The sequence below is a fragment of the Leopardus geoffroyi genome, chromosome C1, assembly GCF_018350155.1.
Source record: "Leopardus geoffroyi isolate Oge1 chromosome C1, O.geoffroyi_Oge1_pat1.0, whole genome shotgun sequence".
Classification (NCBI taxonomy): domain Eukaryota; kingdom Metazoa; phylum Chordata; class Mammalia; order Carnivora; family Felidae; genus Leopardus; species Leopardus geoffroyi.
The window spans coordinates 93,593,749-93,607,577 of NC_059328.1; the positions used below are offsets into that span (position 1 = coordinate 93,593,749).

General features: G+C 54.9%; 1 protein-coding gene across 4 annotated transcripts; it reads right to left on the reverse strand.

Moving 5' to 3' along the window:
* Positions 1-384: 384 nt before the first annotated feature.
* Positions 385-13,515, reverse strand: EPS8L3 (EPS8 like 3). 4 transcript variants are annotated; one of them, XM_045478572.1, is made up of 19 exons: positions 13,378-13,515; positions 10,934-10,983; positions 10,718-10,782; positions 9,212-9,370; positions 8,774-8,923; positions 8,602-8,657; positions 8,065-8,198; positions 7,862-7,977; positions 7,480-7,600; positions 7,331-7,392; positions 7,001-7,075; positions 6,495-6,643; positions 3,295-3,376; positions 3,003-3,037; positions 2,306-2,492; positions 1,973-2,092; positions 1,602-1,675; positions 983-1,115; positions 385-720 (listed from the first exon to the last, which is right to left on the reverse strand). In XM_045478572.1, exons 2-19 carry the CDS (start codon positions 10,962-10,964, stop codon positions 709-711), a joined length of 1,761 nt encoding a protein of 586 aa, XP_045334528.1. In that variant the 5' UTR covers positions 10,965-10,983; positions 13,378-13,515; the 3' UTR covers positions 385-708. The 4 variants fall into 4 exon arrangements, with proteins under 4 accessions (XP_045334528.1, XP_045334527.1, XP_045334530.1 ...); XM_045478571.1 differs by having other exon boundaries at positions 10,934-10,988; positions 13,378-13,514; XM_045478574.1 differs by lacking the exons at positions 385-720; positions 983-1,115 and adding an exon at positions 1,122-1,262 and having other exon boundaries at positions 10,934-10,988.
* Positions 13,516-13,829: the final 314 nt, after the last annotated feature.

The window sequence follows — 13,829 nt, forward strand, 5'->3', positions numbered from 1 at the left end:
GCTTCTCTGGATCACCCGCGACTGTGACCCTAACCTACCGCTGTCAGCCCGAGTACCCTTTGCTCCTGTGCAGTGCTGTGCCCGGTGCCCCAGCTCTCCTGGGTGCCTGGGGATCTACTGGGAGCAGTGTACACAGAAGGGTAAAGATGGTGAGCATAGCCTTCCTGATTCTGGTGTTTGTTTTAGAAAGGGTAAGGAGAGCTTGGGCCATAATTCTCAAATTCTCTCGGCTCCAGGTTTGCAGTGCGATTCCCACTCAATTCAGACAGTCCGGCCCAGGGATGGTGTGGGGCTGCTGCTGTTTCATGCCCGGTGTCCCACCTCTCCCTGCCTCCCTGCCTTGGGCCCCCATCAGGCCCAGAAGAAGCTTCAGGGAGGAACATACGAAGCTCAAAGATGCTTTTATTGGGGGGGGGGGGGGTTGGCGAACGGAGACCTGACAAATCTGGCATTAGTGCTCCAGGCTTAGGAAAGAGATACAATAAATAGGTGGTAACTGGGGGAGAGGGGGGTCCCTCAACACAGCGAGAAGGGGAACCGTTTGTCTCAACCTCCGGGCTTGCTCATCCTCTTTGCTGTGTGAGCTGGGGTGTGGGGTTCACTGCAAACTGGGGACCTCAGAGTGGATTTCTCAGGGCTCCACAAAGAATCAGATCTGTCATCTTGCTTGTGAGAGGGTCTTGGTCTTAGAGGTGTTTGGGTTGGTGCCTAATGGCTCATCTGAGGAGAGAAAACAACCGAGGTGAGGCCACTGCCAGGTGAGGGACCCCCAGAGCTCATGCCATCAACCGGCTTGGAGCCTCGTGGCATGCCTGAGCGGGTGGAGTCGAGCCTCTGGGTGAATATCCCCTGTGCCCAGTACCTGCCACACTCAGTTCTAGCCCGGGGCTGGGCCCGCAGGCTTGTTCACCTGGCACTCTCGTTCCCACCCAGGGAGCATCCCGCATTTCCCGCGGGGGTCAGGGCCCCCGGCTGTCCTCACCCCCAGCATCCTTTTAACAGCTTCCAACCGCGCCAGGACTCGCGGGGCCTCCTGTGGACACAGCATCTGAAGCTCCCCAGGTCTCATGTGAAGCAGCTGGTTCCCTCTCAGGAACCTGAGGCTCCTCACCGTGCTGGGAACAAGAACGCAAAAGCTGTCAGTGGTAGAGCAGAAGGACTCGGGCCCGAGTACTTGGGGCTTGGTATATTTTGGAGTATTGTATGAGGAGCTGTGTGGGCTTGGAGGCTGGGGTTACAGGAGGACTCATGGAGCAGGGTGTCTGGAGGTGAAGGAGTGAGATACCCATGTCGGCTTAAACCAGTGTCAGAACTCCTGGGTTTGAACAGAGAAATGCCCTGGAAGAGAATTTTGTGGTGGGAAGGGGTGGCTGGCGGCTGAGTTTCTTCCTGAGTTCCCTCTGGTCCTGCTGCCTTCCCGGAGGCGGAGGCTCCTCATTCAGTGCTCTAGAAGGGCATGGGCATGCCCGTTCTTCTGCTCTCTTTAACTCAGCAGAGGTAGCACTGCGCCGTGTATATTCTGGGTCTCCAGGCTTCCTTGGTTATTATCTGAGTCCTTTACGAAGGTTCTCCCAACACACCCTGTGGGGCTAGGCACTTACATGGTGGAGAAGTTCTCTGCCTGCAGCCAGGCTGTGACTTCCTCAGGCGTTGAGCTAAGTAGAAGCATTGGAGCCTAGAATCAGGGGAGATGAGATGAGAGGCCATCTCGTCTCATTTCTACCCACAAACCCCATCATCTGGGCCCCTTCTCTTGACTCCTATTGGATCACTCATCCCGTTTCATGGTTTGCTTGTCTGGTGGGGACAAGGCTTGATCTCTGCTCTGGCCCCGTGATAAACTTGGCACACAGGAAACCTGCGACACTACTGATTAAATCACACCAGGGCTATCTCCTCCGCTTGTCATTGAATCCTTCCTGCCCCCCCACCTCCAACTTAGAGCATCTGGATAGTCTAGATTGGGTAGTACCCGAGAAGGCGGCTGGCTCTGGGACCCCGACTGTTGAGGCTCTAGGATGTTGCTGGGAATGTAGCCACTCTGTCCCTTCTCATTCTTCACCAGCCACCACCGCTTGCTCTGGTCCAGAACCTGTCAAGAATCACCCCTAACTCCTCAGTCACCCGAGCTTCTGTCCACCCCCACACCCCCACACCCCCACAAAGGTTTCTTCCTTCCTGCCCTTCCTCACCCTCCTTCTCCCTATCTAGGCCACCCGCCCCAGCAGCCCCACACCTGGACCACCAACCCCTATGGCTCCCACCAACCACCATCTTCTTTTCTAGGCTCAAGCCCGTGTCTCACCTCCAGCACCTCTCCCTGGGCCACAGTCAGTTCCTGTGGGTTCCTAGCTTCAAACTCATAGAGAACTTGCATTTTCAGGGCTGGCTTGGCAAGTCTGGGGCTGGAGGGCACGTGGTTGGGGTCCCCGGGCTGAGGGCCATGGTGGTGTATCTCCTCTTGAGCAAAGTAGGTGCTCCCTAACGCGGGGCTTCCCCCCCAACCACACGCAGAGTCAGGATGGCTGGAGAATGGAGCCTCAGAGACTGAGTCCCTGTCTCAGCCCCAGAGACCCAGATATCTCCTGCCTGGAGTCTGGTGGTGACTTTTCGGCTGCCACAGAGGTGTAGTGGCCGGTCAGTGTAAGGTGGGGCTTAGGGTGGGGACTTCTGCAGGCAGGAGGGGTCTGAAATGTCTCTGATTTCTGAAGACTCTTCTAGGAGTGGACTTTTCTATGTCTGAGCTCTCCTCTGAGCGCTTTATCTCTGAGCTCTGGGAAATCAGAGGCATGTGTGGACAGTATCACGAGAAGGACTGGAGTCTGGGAAGGTAAAAAAACTGCTTTTTCACCCGAGGTAGGGGAGGGATGTGCTGTACACACGCATGTCTGGCTAAAAGAGAGCCCAGACGGTCTCTGAGATGTAGAATCCACAGATCCACAGGGTCAGTCCCATCCCTCCCTCCCCAGAATCATACAGCCCTGACTAAGTCCAGGGCATACCGGAGGGAAGTAGAGTCCTGGTATCCTGAGGGGGCCTGTAGGGAAAGAACAGAGAGAGCAGGAGCAGGCAGTCAGCCAACATGGCGGTGGGGAGCTGGGGTATCAGACCACAGACCCACTCACACACAAACCTGTCCCATATCCGCTCCCCTGCCTGTCCACCACACAGATCTGGGTACCCACGTGGCCCCGCCTACCACTTAATTTTCATGTGACGTGGTTTGGACCGAATGGGCAGAAAGTAGCCAGAGATCAGGGCTTTGAGCAGGACTCTTTGCTAAGTTCCCCTTACCTGGTTGGAGTGTTCCGGAAGCTGCCAACCATCATAGAATGTGGGTTGATAGGGCAGGGGTTCACTGCCTGTCCAGTTGGCCCTGGGGAGAGAACAATGCTGAGTCCACTCTGTGCCAGGCTATTGGATGTGGAGAGGGAGGGGATGGCCAGATCTTCTAGGTAAGGGAGGTCATGGTCCATGTGCACAGATGAAGGGCCCCAGACACCCACACAGGGGCACACAGTTAAGCTGAACGCATCCCACCGTGTGAGTATCTGTAGGCCAGCCTCACCTCTGCTTGTGAAGTGCAGATACATCAACTCCAGAAGAACACACTAGGCACTTTATGGCACTGACTTGGGATGTGGATCAAAGGGGTGGAACCGAAGACTGTTAGGACTGGAAGACCCCCTCAGGGCCCCAGGCAGTGTTTTTCTAACCTGTTTTTCATTTCTTGGCATCAGATCTCTTTCTGTTTAGCTAACTAGTGTGTGGGACTTCACCTTGCAGTCACAGGAGCTGCTGTGGTTAATGTAGGGTGGGGGCTGCTACTTGCCTCCCAGCCCCCTGCCACCCCCCCACCCCCCACCCCCCACCCCACCCCCGCACCCACTGCAGGAAGGGCAGGCTCGCGCTGCTAAGAGTCTTCTCCACCTGCCTGTCCCGGGGAATCCCCACTCAGCTTGCGGAAGTTCCCTCCCTTCCTCATAGGGGCAGAAGTGATCATTTCCTCTTGGAATAGCCCGGGTTACTGCTCCTCTCCCACTGTGTTACACACACGTCCCACGTGCCTGTGTTTTTTTACTCCAGGGAGCTCCTTGAGAGCTCTATCCTGAGTACAGTGGGCAGCACATTGGAAAGAGTTCATAAATATCTACTCAGTGGGAACAAATAAATCATTCCCTCTTCTGAATCTTTTTTTAATGTTTATTTATTTTGAGAGAGAGAGAGAGAGACAGAGAGAGAGAGAGAGAGAGAGAGAGAGGGTGGGGGAGGAGCACAGAGCGAGGGAGAGAGAGAATCTCAAGCAGGCTCCGCACTATCAGTTCAGAGCCTGATGTGGGGCTCGAACCCATGAGCTGTGAGATCAAGACCTGAGCCGAAGTCGGACGCTTAACAGACCAAGCCACCCAGGCGCCCCCATTTCCTCTTATGAATCTTTTTAGTTGGTTCCTTTTCTTTACCCTAAAAACATGCTCAAGTCTTCCCTTGACCCTGCTAATACTCCTTTTTGGCAGTCATTCTATGACCTTCTCTTTTCTAAGAATGTGTCTTTATGCCCTGCCCACATTTTCTTTATGCCCTGCCCAATACTGGCCTTGTGTGGTCTACCTCCTTCCAGATTACCACCCCATTTAGTGTTATATATAACTTCTGGTCAGTTTGCCTAAAATCAAGTCACCTAAATATAATTTTCCCAAACTCAACTCTTTTGAGGGTTTTTACATCCTTTTGGTTAGTCTCTTTTTTGTGCTTGTCTTTCAATTCAGTCATTCACTGATTTGTGGTCATTTTAAGAAATTGGAGAACATTTTAGGGCACATTTGACTTCACTTTATATTTAAAAATGAAACAGAGACAGAAAGGAGAATAAAAGTTACCAGGTGCTGGGGAGAGGGAGGAACAGGTACAGAGTTCTGTTTGGCGTGATGGGAGAGTTCTGGAAATGGATAGTGGTGATGGTTGCACAACACTGAGAAGGTACCTAAAGCTATCAAATCATCCACTTTAAAATGGTAAATTTTATCTAATGCATATTCTACCACAATAAGGTAAATAAGTTACATTGGGCCATAATTCATGTCTTTAGATGGACTGGACAAAAAATTCTTCTAATGAGGCTGAAATGAAAAGAACCCTCCACATTTGGCAAGAGACTCACTAGCACAGCTGGCTCGTTTCCTGGTTGACGCCTCTCTCTCTTTCTCAAACCCTCTTCTCTCTTGGTTTTCATGCCTCTGCTCTTTTGTTTCTCCTTTTAACTCCCTGGCATTTCTCTTTGCCTCCTTGACCTCTTTGGTCACCAGCACATGGAAGTGTCTCTTCTTCTCTCATGGGCTCTGGCAGGCCTCACTGATTTAAGGGAGCTCCCTGGGCTCCCTCTGGAGCGCTAGTCTCTAGAGGGCTCCAGTTGTCACTTCTGTGCTGACTTAAACCCACAAGCCAGCTGGGACCTCTCTCTTGAGGACCGGGCCACCCTGTGTCTGGTGAATGTTTCACTGACGCCTCGGCTCAGCGTATCCCAGCTGGTTTCACCTCCCGCTCACTCCCCATGGCTCTCTCATTGCCGTGGCCTGATTAGCTCACTGCCCATCTCACAGTAATACCAGTGTGGAATCTCTCTTTCTCTCTCACCCCCTTGGCCTGTTGGTTGCCAGTCCTTATTGATGTTACATTTGCATCTCTTATGTCAGTAATTCTTAAGTTCTGGCTGGATTGAGACAGTTTCCACTTTGTCCTTGGCAAAAATGAGAAAATATTTTACTTTATTATGTTATTAATTTTTGAGGTGTTTTTTTTTACAAGTTTTTTTTTTTTTAATGTTTGTTTTTGAGAGAGCGAAAGAGAGAGAGAGAGCGTGAGTTGAGGAGAACGGAGAGAGAGGGAGACACAGAATCCAAAGTAGGCGCCAGGTTCTGAGCTGTCAGCACAGAGCCCGACGTGGGGCTCAAACTCACGGACCGACCGTGAGATCATGACCTGAGCTGAAGTCAGACGTTTAACCAACTGAGCCACCCAGGTGCCCCTGAAGTTTTTCTCTAATGTTTATTTTTGAGAGAGTGAGCGTGAGTGGGGCAGGGGGAGGGGCAGAGAGAGAAGGAGACAGAGGATCCAAAGCAGGCTCCAGTGTGGACCCCGACATGAAGCTTGAACCCACGAACCTCAGGATCATGACCTGAGCCAAAATGGGACACTTAACCGATTGAGCCCAGGCACCCTAAGAAAATATTTTAATAGAAGTTTGCCAGTTCTGCTTTCTTGGGAAGCATTGTTCTTTTCTCCTTCAGTGGTGGGTGACGGTGAGTGGTAGGTTTTGGTTTTTTTTAATTGTTTATAGTTAGTCTAATAAAAAGTTGGGAACTCCATGTTGGGTCCCCCCTGAATCTGTTTTGAGATATTTCTGGTTTGTGACAATGTAGAGCCTGCCATCTCCAGTGTTGTGCCTGATGCCCCCATGCTCCTCACCCCGATTCAGTTTAGGCCTGGTCCTCACTCACCGGCTGGTAGTCCAGGCCACACCCAGACCCTTCCAGAAGTCACTCTCATGTGGGCTTAGGCAGGACTGCAGCAGGTCGATGGCTTTGGGGGTGAGGAGGGGTGAAATCACTCGGGTGGCCAGGCCGGGCTCCGAGCACTGGGCCAGGATCTAGGGGAGAAATGGAAGGTGTCAGGAAGCCCAGGCTCCCCCACGGCTAAGGAGGAGTGGAAGGGCCTGGAATCCCTGGCTTCCCACCCTTGCAGTGCTGCATAGCTTCGGGCCTCCTGCTCTTTCCTGTGTCTCTTGGATCCCTGGTGCCCCCGGCTCTGACCCCAGCCCATCTAGCTTGTTGAGGGGTTCTGCACACAGCCAGGATGGTATCTTGGAGCCAATGAGGAGGTTGTATTGTGGTGGGCAAGGTGCAGACCCCACAGCCTCCCTCTGCCCCCCTGCCTTCCACCGTGGCCTCTGCTCCATCTTAATGGAGCCTGTCTCTCTTTATCACCCTATCATCCCCAAACTCACGAAGTGTAGAAGTTGGAAGAGGATGTGCACGAACTCAGGGGCATTCTTCTCCGGCAGCCAGATGGCCAGCTTCCCCTGGGGACACAGGGCGTTATGTGCTACTACCCGTCATCCTTCCCTACCTTTACCAGGACCACAGGGCCCCATAATTGTTCAGAGCTTCGGTTGGGAGCCTGGCACGCTCCAAAGGAGTCCCACGAGGAGGAGGGGGAGGTTCTAAGGGGTGAAGTTAGAGAAGGAAAGGATTTGGGGCATCTACAAGACCAGAGAGGAGGGCGCTGCTGGCGTGGGGCAAGGGGAGGGCTGTGGAACTTGTGAGGAGCCACATACCAGGAGGTTGAAGCTGTACTTGACTTTCTGGAAGCACTCAATGTACTGTGCCTGTGTCATCCCTAAAGGGGATGGGGGAAAGGGTGGTGGGTTGTAGATGATCCCAGGGCCACACCCCCCACCCTTCTCCCCCAGCCCTCAGCACTCACCCCACTGATCCTTGCCCTTTTTCCTCCCCAGTTTCTTCTTCTTATGACTGTTCTTTGCCTGGGCCTCCTTCAGCATTCTCACAAACAGCTCGATGTCTCTAAGGATGTGGCTTAGTATCTCCTGGACCCCAAACAACCCATGCCCTTGAATGGGCAGTTGGGCCCATCCTGGAACGCCCAACCCTGCTCCCAACCCCTCCCCACCTCCAACAGGAGCCTGAGGCCCAGTCCAGGGTCCGACCAAACCTCCCTATCCCTCCTCAGCCCTAGGCCTTCCTTGGCCATCCTGGCACCTGGCCTCCTGGGCGCAGGGGAAGGGTTGATGTCTTCCCTTGGGCCAGGCCCAGAAAGCCTCAGCAAACCCAAGACAATCTATAATTACCTCATCCCTCTCTGGGTTCTCGGGGGGTGGGGACTGGCTTGGAGGAGGAAGAGCGAAGGTGCTTGGTTCTCGGGCACTGGAGTGGCGTGGCAGGGACCTTGGGGATGGTGGCATGTCTGCAATGTAAGGGGACCGTGGCCCAGAGGCTGTTTGATCTTTGTTCCAAACCTTCCTTTCCATCTGCCCTCATGCCCCAGACTTACTGTGCTCTGGGGTCATCCAGTAGGGCTGTTCTGGAGAGGGCCCCTGCTCCGGAGGGGGTAACTGCTCCTTAGGGAACGGTCTTTCCAGAGGAGGCCCCCTCCATCTGTTTTGGCCTGGGGCTCCAGACTGGGGTCTGGTGAGCACATAATGGGGACACAGTTTTGATGGGGTTCTTGGGACAGAGGCTCTGTTTATATTTCTGCCCCAGGACCGAGGGATTTTACCACCTGTCTCCAGGAGCCCCACCTGCCCTGCTCCCTGGTCTCCATCGGGGCTCCACCCTGCCTCATCTGCCTGCCCTCCAGGTCCTCTTGGTCCCATGTCAGTCTCCAGGGACAGTCTTCAGTGTTCCCTGGTCCTGGCCTTAGCCTCTGCCCTATGCCCATTGGCAAGTCCCAGCCTGGTCCCTTCCCAGTTCCAGGCCCAGGTTGGTTGGGCCACAGGCCTCTGGGCTCCCCCAGATGTGGGGCCGGGGCCTGGCCCTCCCAGGCCCAAGTCCTGAGGTCCTGATGGGGGCCGGGGCAGAGACTGCCTACTTTTGCTGTTGGTCGTCCTCCAGGGCCTTCTGCAGGCTGGTCCTCAGTAGCTCTGCCTGGAGGAAGCAGCAGTCAGTCAGGCTATGTATGTGTGTGGGGAGTGTCAGGGGGAGAGTGATGGTCAATGGACCCTATACCCACTCTCTCCCCAATCCTACCCCTGGTCACTCACCCCCACTTCCTGGCACTGGAAGAGCAGAGTGCTGGTGCCTGGCAAGCCCGACTCCCGTACTGTGATGGACAGGACGGAGTTGAAGGAGCAAGTGTTGAGCGCCACATCCATGGCCTGGATGCTGTCCAGGCGGTAAGAGTCCAGCTCCTCCTGGGCCGGACAGAGAGTTGGGCTGTGAGGCCCCTGAGAGCCATCGTGGCTCCCGGAAACTCCTAACCTGGGTTGCCTCAGCTCTCCTAGTGGCCTGGGGCAGGTGTGTCGTCTTCCCTGACCCCTGTGCCTCTGTCCCCCATCTCCTCCTAGGCCTGGGTGTGTATTGTATATGGGGACAGTTGGCTGCCTTTTGGGGCACGGAAGGGTGAAGTCCATGCCTGGTGCCTGCTTTTCTATAATCTATGGTAGCTATGATCCATTGCAGAGGACAGTGGGAGGGCTGACCTTTGTCTCAATGTCCAGCAGCTGGAGCCAGCCATCTCTGACCTGCAGGAACAAGTCCTGACTCCACACCCGGCCCTGAGCATCCACCTCCTGCAGTTTCTTCAGGGCATCCTTCGGCTCTTGGACTTTCTGAGTCCCCAGCTTACATGTCATCAGGTGCTGAGGGGGAAAAGAGGTTTGGAGAGGGGGCTCACAGGTTGTAGTAGGCAGGGGTGGGGTGGTGGAAAGGCAGCAGACGAGGAAGACATCCCTCCTTGTAAGGGATGTCCCAGGCCATCCCCATATAGAAGCCTTCAAGGGTCAGTGGGAGGGCTAGGTTGGGCTAGGATAGGGCCCCCAAGTCAGGGTCTGATGAGCTGCATGAAAGGGTTTCAGAGTCTGGAGGAAGGACAATCATGACCGTTAACAATCCAGGCCAGTTGAAGGGGCTGGATGGTGGTAGATATGGGTTCCAAAGAGCCAACAAATAAAGTCTGCACTCCTCTGAGTGGAATATAGGACCTTCAGATTCCGTCCCTGCCTTCCTTGGCCCCAGTTGGGAATCCACCATCGTAGCCTGGTCCTTCTCTTCACTGACCTAGCATTCCTGCCTCTCTGACATTTCTCATGCTGTTCCCTGTACCCAGAATGCTTTTCCCACCTCTGCTAGTCCATCCCTTCCCAGTCGTGCAGGAAGATTAAGAGCCCCCTCCCTGATTCTTGCCTGGCGAGGTCCATAGTCATCTGTCTCCACTCAGAGCCTTGCCCACGGCTGCTCTGATCAACGTTTTTGCGGTTATTCTCCTTCCTCGAGGAGACCTCTGCCTTCTCCCATCCAAATGCCACCCCTTGTCCTTGCCCCCAGGCCCTTGTTGGGGGGCAGCTGTCTGCCTGATCCCCCTGCCCTGCTCTCTGCCCAGTCCCCAGTGCCTCTCCATGAGTTCACGCTGCCTGCATGTTCAGGGGTCCCTGACCTCATGAGCAAACGCCTGGCATCCTGGACATGTCTCCTCTTGCTCTCACCTGCCAGGCCTAAATGGAGCCCGTTCCCAGCCCCCACCTCTGTCATGAAGCCCAGGACTCCTGGCCCCAGCCCAGCTGGCTGAGGGAGCCCCACCTCTGCTGCCCTGTGAGCCTCCGGACCACCGCCCCTGTGCCCCTCTCTGCTTCTTCTCCCGGAGAGCCTAAATTTGCCACTGCCCGGGGGCTGTTTCTACCCCAGATACTTCAGCCTGGTCAGGTATATGCTCCTCCCCACCACGTCCTTCCAGCCCGTGCTCTTCCTGCGGTGTTGACAGGCCTTCGGGCAACCAGATCTCACAGCACCAGTGTTGTCCGGCCAGGCGGGGCCAGAGCCTCCATGCCAGCCTCCAAGTAGCTTGTGTCTGCCCTGGGAACTCAAGTCCAGACATTTCTCCTCTGAGACAGTGGGCTGTTCAAGTCCTTGCAGGGACCGCTGTCCTCACATATTTCTGCCTCCAGTCAGGCCAGATCCTGGGCAGAGAGCAGCTCCTCAGGGTTACTCACCTCCACCCTGTGCTGCAGGCAGGTGGGGTCTGTGGAGAGGTTCTGTGAGTACTCCTTCCGGTGCACTGCAGGGGTGCAAAGCAAGGGGATGGAGACACAAGAACAGGGCAGGGGAGACATGCAACTACAGGGGGGAGTCAGCGAGGGGAGGGAGACCCCCGAGGGCAGTGGGTTGGGGCGGGGGGAAGGGGAGAGGGGACCGGTGGGGGAGCTTACGGTAAATGGCTCTGCTGCTCGGCCGGGACATGTTCGATGTCTCCTAGGGTCTACACTGAACCAAAGAGATAGCCATCAGGGCCGGGGAGGAGAGCTACCAGGGCAGAATGGGGTAGGAGGGCTGCTCTTGCAGTTTAACCCTCACCCAGGCCTGAGGCTCGGGCCAGGCTCCGACCCGGGGCCTCCAGGACCAGGCCAGAAACTTCTGGCTCCAGGACCCTTTCTGGAATCATCTTCAGATATGCCACTCTCTGAGGAGCCCCATTTTGCCTGGGCCCGGGGGCCCCAAGGCAGGCTCCTGGCTCCCCATCATTTGGTCAGTAAGGCTCATTCCTGTGGGCTCAGGAAAGCTGGGTGGACAGGCACCTGGGAACATATCCTGCCTTGGGCCTGGATGTGAAAGATGCCAGGTTCAAGGGGCACACCTAGCTTCTGGAGGAAAAGCATCAGGTGTGGCAGCCTTCCTTGCCAAAGCAAGCCTCTTGTCCAAACCTGGACTAGTTCTGCAAATGTCACTCCTTAAGCTGTGGGCCCGCTTAGGAGGGGTGTGTGTGTGTGTGTGTGTGTGTGTGTGTGTATGTATGTGTGTGTGTGTGTCTGCATGCACACGTGTAGGCATGTTTATGATGGGGCTTTGAAGGATTTGTCAATGATTTGCATTTCTCTGAATGTCTTATCAAGATTCCTGTCTCTTCACCTTTCTATTAGCTGAACCCTTGGTCCAGGGCCCCTCCCTACCCAGTCCTTTAAATCCAGCTCAAGGATCACCTCCTCAGTGAAGCCCCCCTCAACCACCACACTCTCCCCTGCCCAGAATACCCTCCTGATGCCGCACCGACCTTGTCTGTTTCTCTCTGGCAAAGACAGCCATTCTGGTGGTGAGCCTGGTGCCATGCCCCTTACAAACATCATTTTTTAAATTATTTTTTAAATGTTTATTTATTTTTGAGAGAGAGAGAGAGAAAGTGTGAGCAGGGGAGGGGCAGAGAGAGAGGGAGACACAGAATCTGAAGCAGGCTCCAGGCTCTGAGCTGTCAGTACAGAACCCCATGCAGGACTCAAACTCATGAACCTTGAGTTCATGACCTGAGCCGAAGTCGGATGCTCAACCAACTGAGCCAGCCAGGTGCCCCACAAACATCATATTTAATTTCCATCTACCATCGCTTATACTTCTTTGGCTCTGTGTGTTAAGCCCTGTTCTATCGACTTCACTTTCGTCAATTCATTTAATCCTCAGAACAAACTCACCAGGTGGGTACCGTTATTATTCCATTTACCAGATGAGGACTCTGAGGCTCAAGGAGGGTAACAGGCCTGAGGTCACCAGAGAGTCTTTACTGGAGAATGAACGGCCTGTCGCAGCCCTGTCTGGCTGCAAACCCCATGCTTTCATTGTTTGTGTATGCCTCTGTCATTGGGCTGTGACCTGCTGAGGACAGACTGGTCTTGCCACCACTCTCTCTCCAGTGCCTTCCTGGCACAGAGAGGTTCTAGAATACAAATATGTTGAAATGGGATGAAGGTAAAAGCAGGACATGCGCATGTGTGGGGTGGGGTAGGAGTTAACTGAGCATGTGGGTCAAGGGTGAGTGCTATTTGAATGACACATGTACGCATCATGGACGGGGTATTAAGTTTGTGGATGCCAGGTATCTACATGGTGTGCCTGCGCAGAAACCCTGAAATATCCCGGGCAAAGTGCAAGAGAGCGGCCCACACCCGTTTATGAGGACTCTTATGAAAATAGTAGAGGATTTGATAAGATGACTCAAGTGATGGGGAAATCAGTTGCTAAGAAACAATTGAAGGATTGTGGAGAAGGCGGCTGGCTCTGTGTTCCTTGTTTGGGAGCACCTCATCCCCCTCCAAGGGTAAGGGGTGCTAGAAGCCCGCTCCTCCTCCTCAGTCTACCCCACCCCCTTACTCCCCCCACCTAGAATACTTCCTGCTTCTAGATCCAGAAGTGAAAGAAGAGAGAATGAGCTTGGCCATGGTTAGCGGCTGCCCTGCTCCCCTCCCCCCATGCCAGGATGGTCCCTCTGGGTCCCTGTGGGCAGGTCCAGAGAACCATCTGAAGCTCCAAGATCCCAGACCACAGGAGATGGGAGCCAACTGGCTTTGGCCCGTAGGACTATGGCAGCCTAGTTTTCCCTATGTATCCCCTGAATTTAGGGGCTGAGAGCGGGGAAGGGGTGTCTACATCACAGAAGTCACAGAGGAGGAGCCCAGAGATGCTTCTGGAGCCCTGGCTCCCCCTGCTCTGCTTCCTAGCCAGCTAGCGGGCAGCTGAGTCTCAGCCCTTTTTTGGGCTTGCTCTTCGGGGCTGCATCTGGGAATGGGCTGGAGACCTTGGCCCTGGGAAGACCCTAAGTTGTTCCCACCTCCCTGGGATCCTCTGCAGCTGGGCAGACCCCTGGTCTTCCTGAAGGCCAGACCCTTACCTGTGTTCCAGTGAGGCTTGTCCCCCTGGGGGGGCTGGTGTCTGAGCTGACGTTCCGGTGCTGGTGCCGGGAGGGCAGTGGCTTCTCTGCTTGCGGCCACAGACAGAGGCCCTGTGACCAGGCGGGCCCTGGGTGAGCAGGCGGGCCTTATGATGATGAGGCCATGAGGCAGCCACACCTGTGCTCTTTGGACTCTGGTGGATGTAGAGGCTTCCTAGGCTACCACCCACTCAGCATGGAAGCCTGGACCTGTGGCTGTGCCAAACTTAGTCAGAGACCCCTGCTTCCCAGCTTCCTTCTCTGCTTGCCCCTGGTGTTAGGGGGTGGCCTCCTCTTCCCTCCGCCTTTTGGGTACCTCCTCTGAGGCCCCAGGTCAGCATCAGGCACTAAGACGGGGACCAGAAGGAGAGGGCACCCTTGGCCCCTGGGGGTTCTGGCTTCTGTGGTCAGGG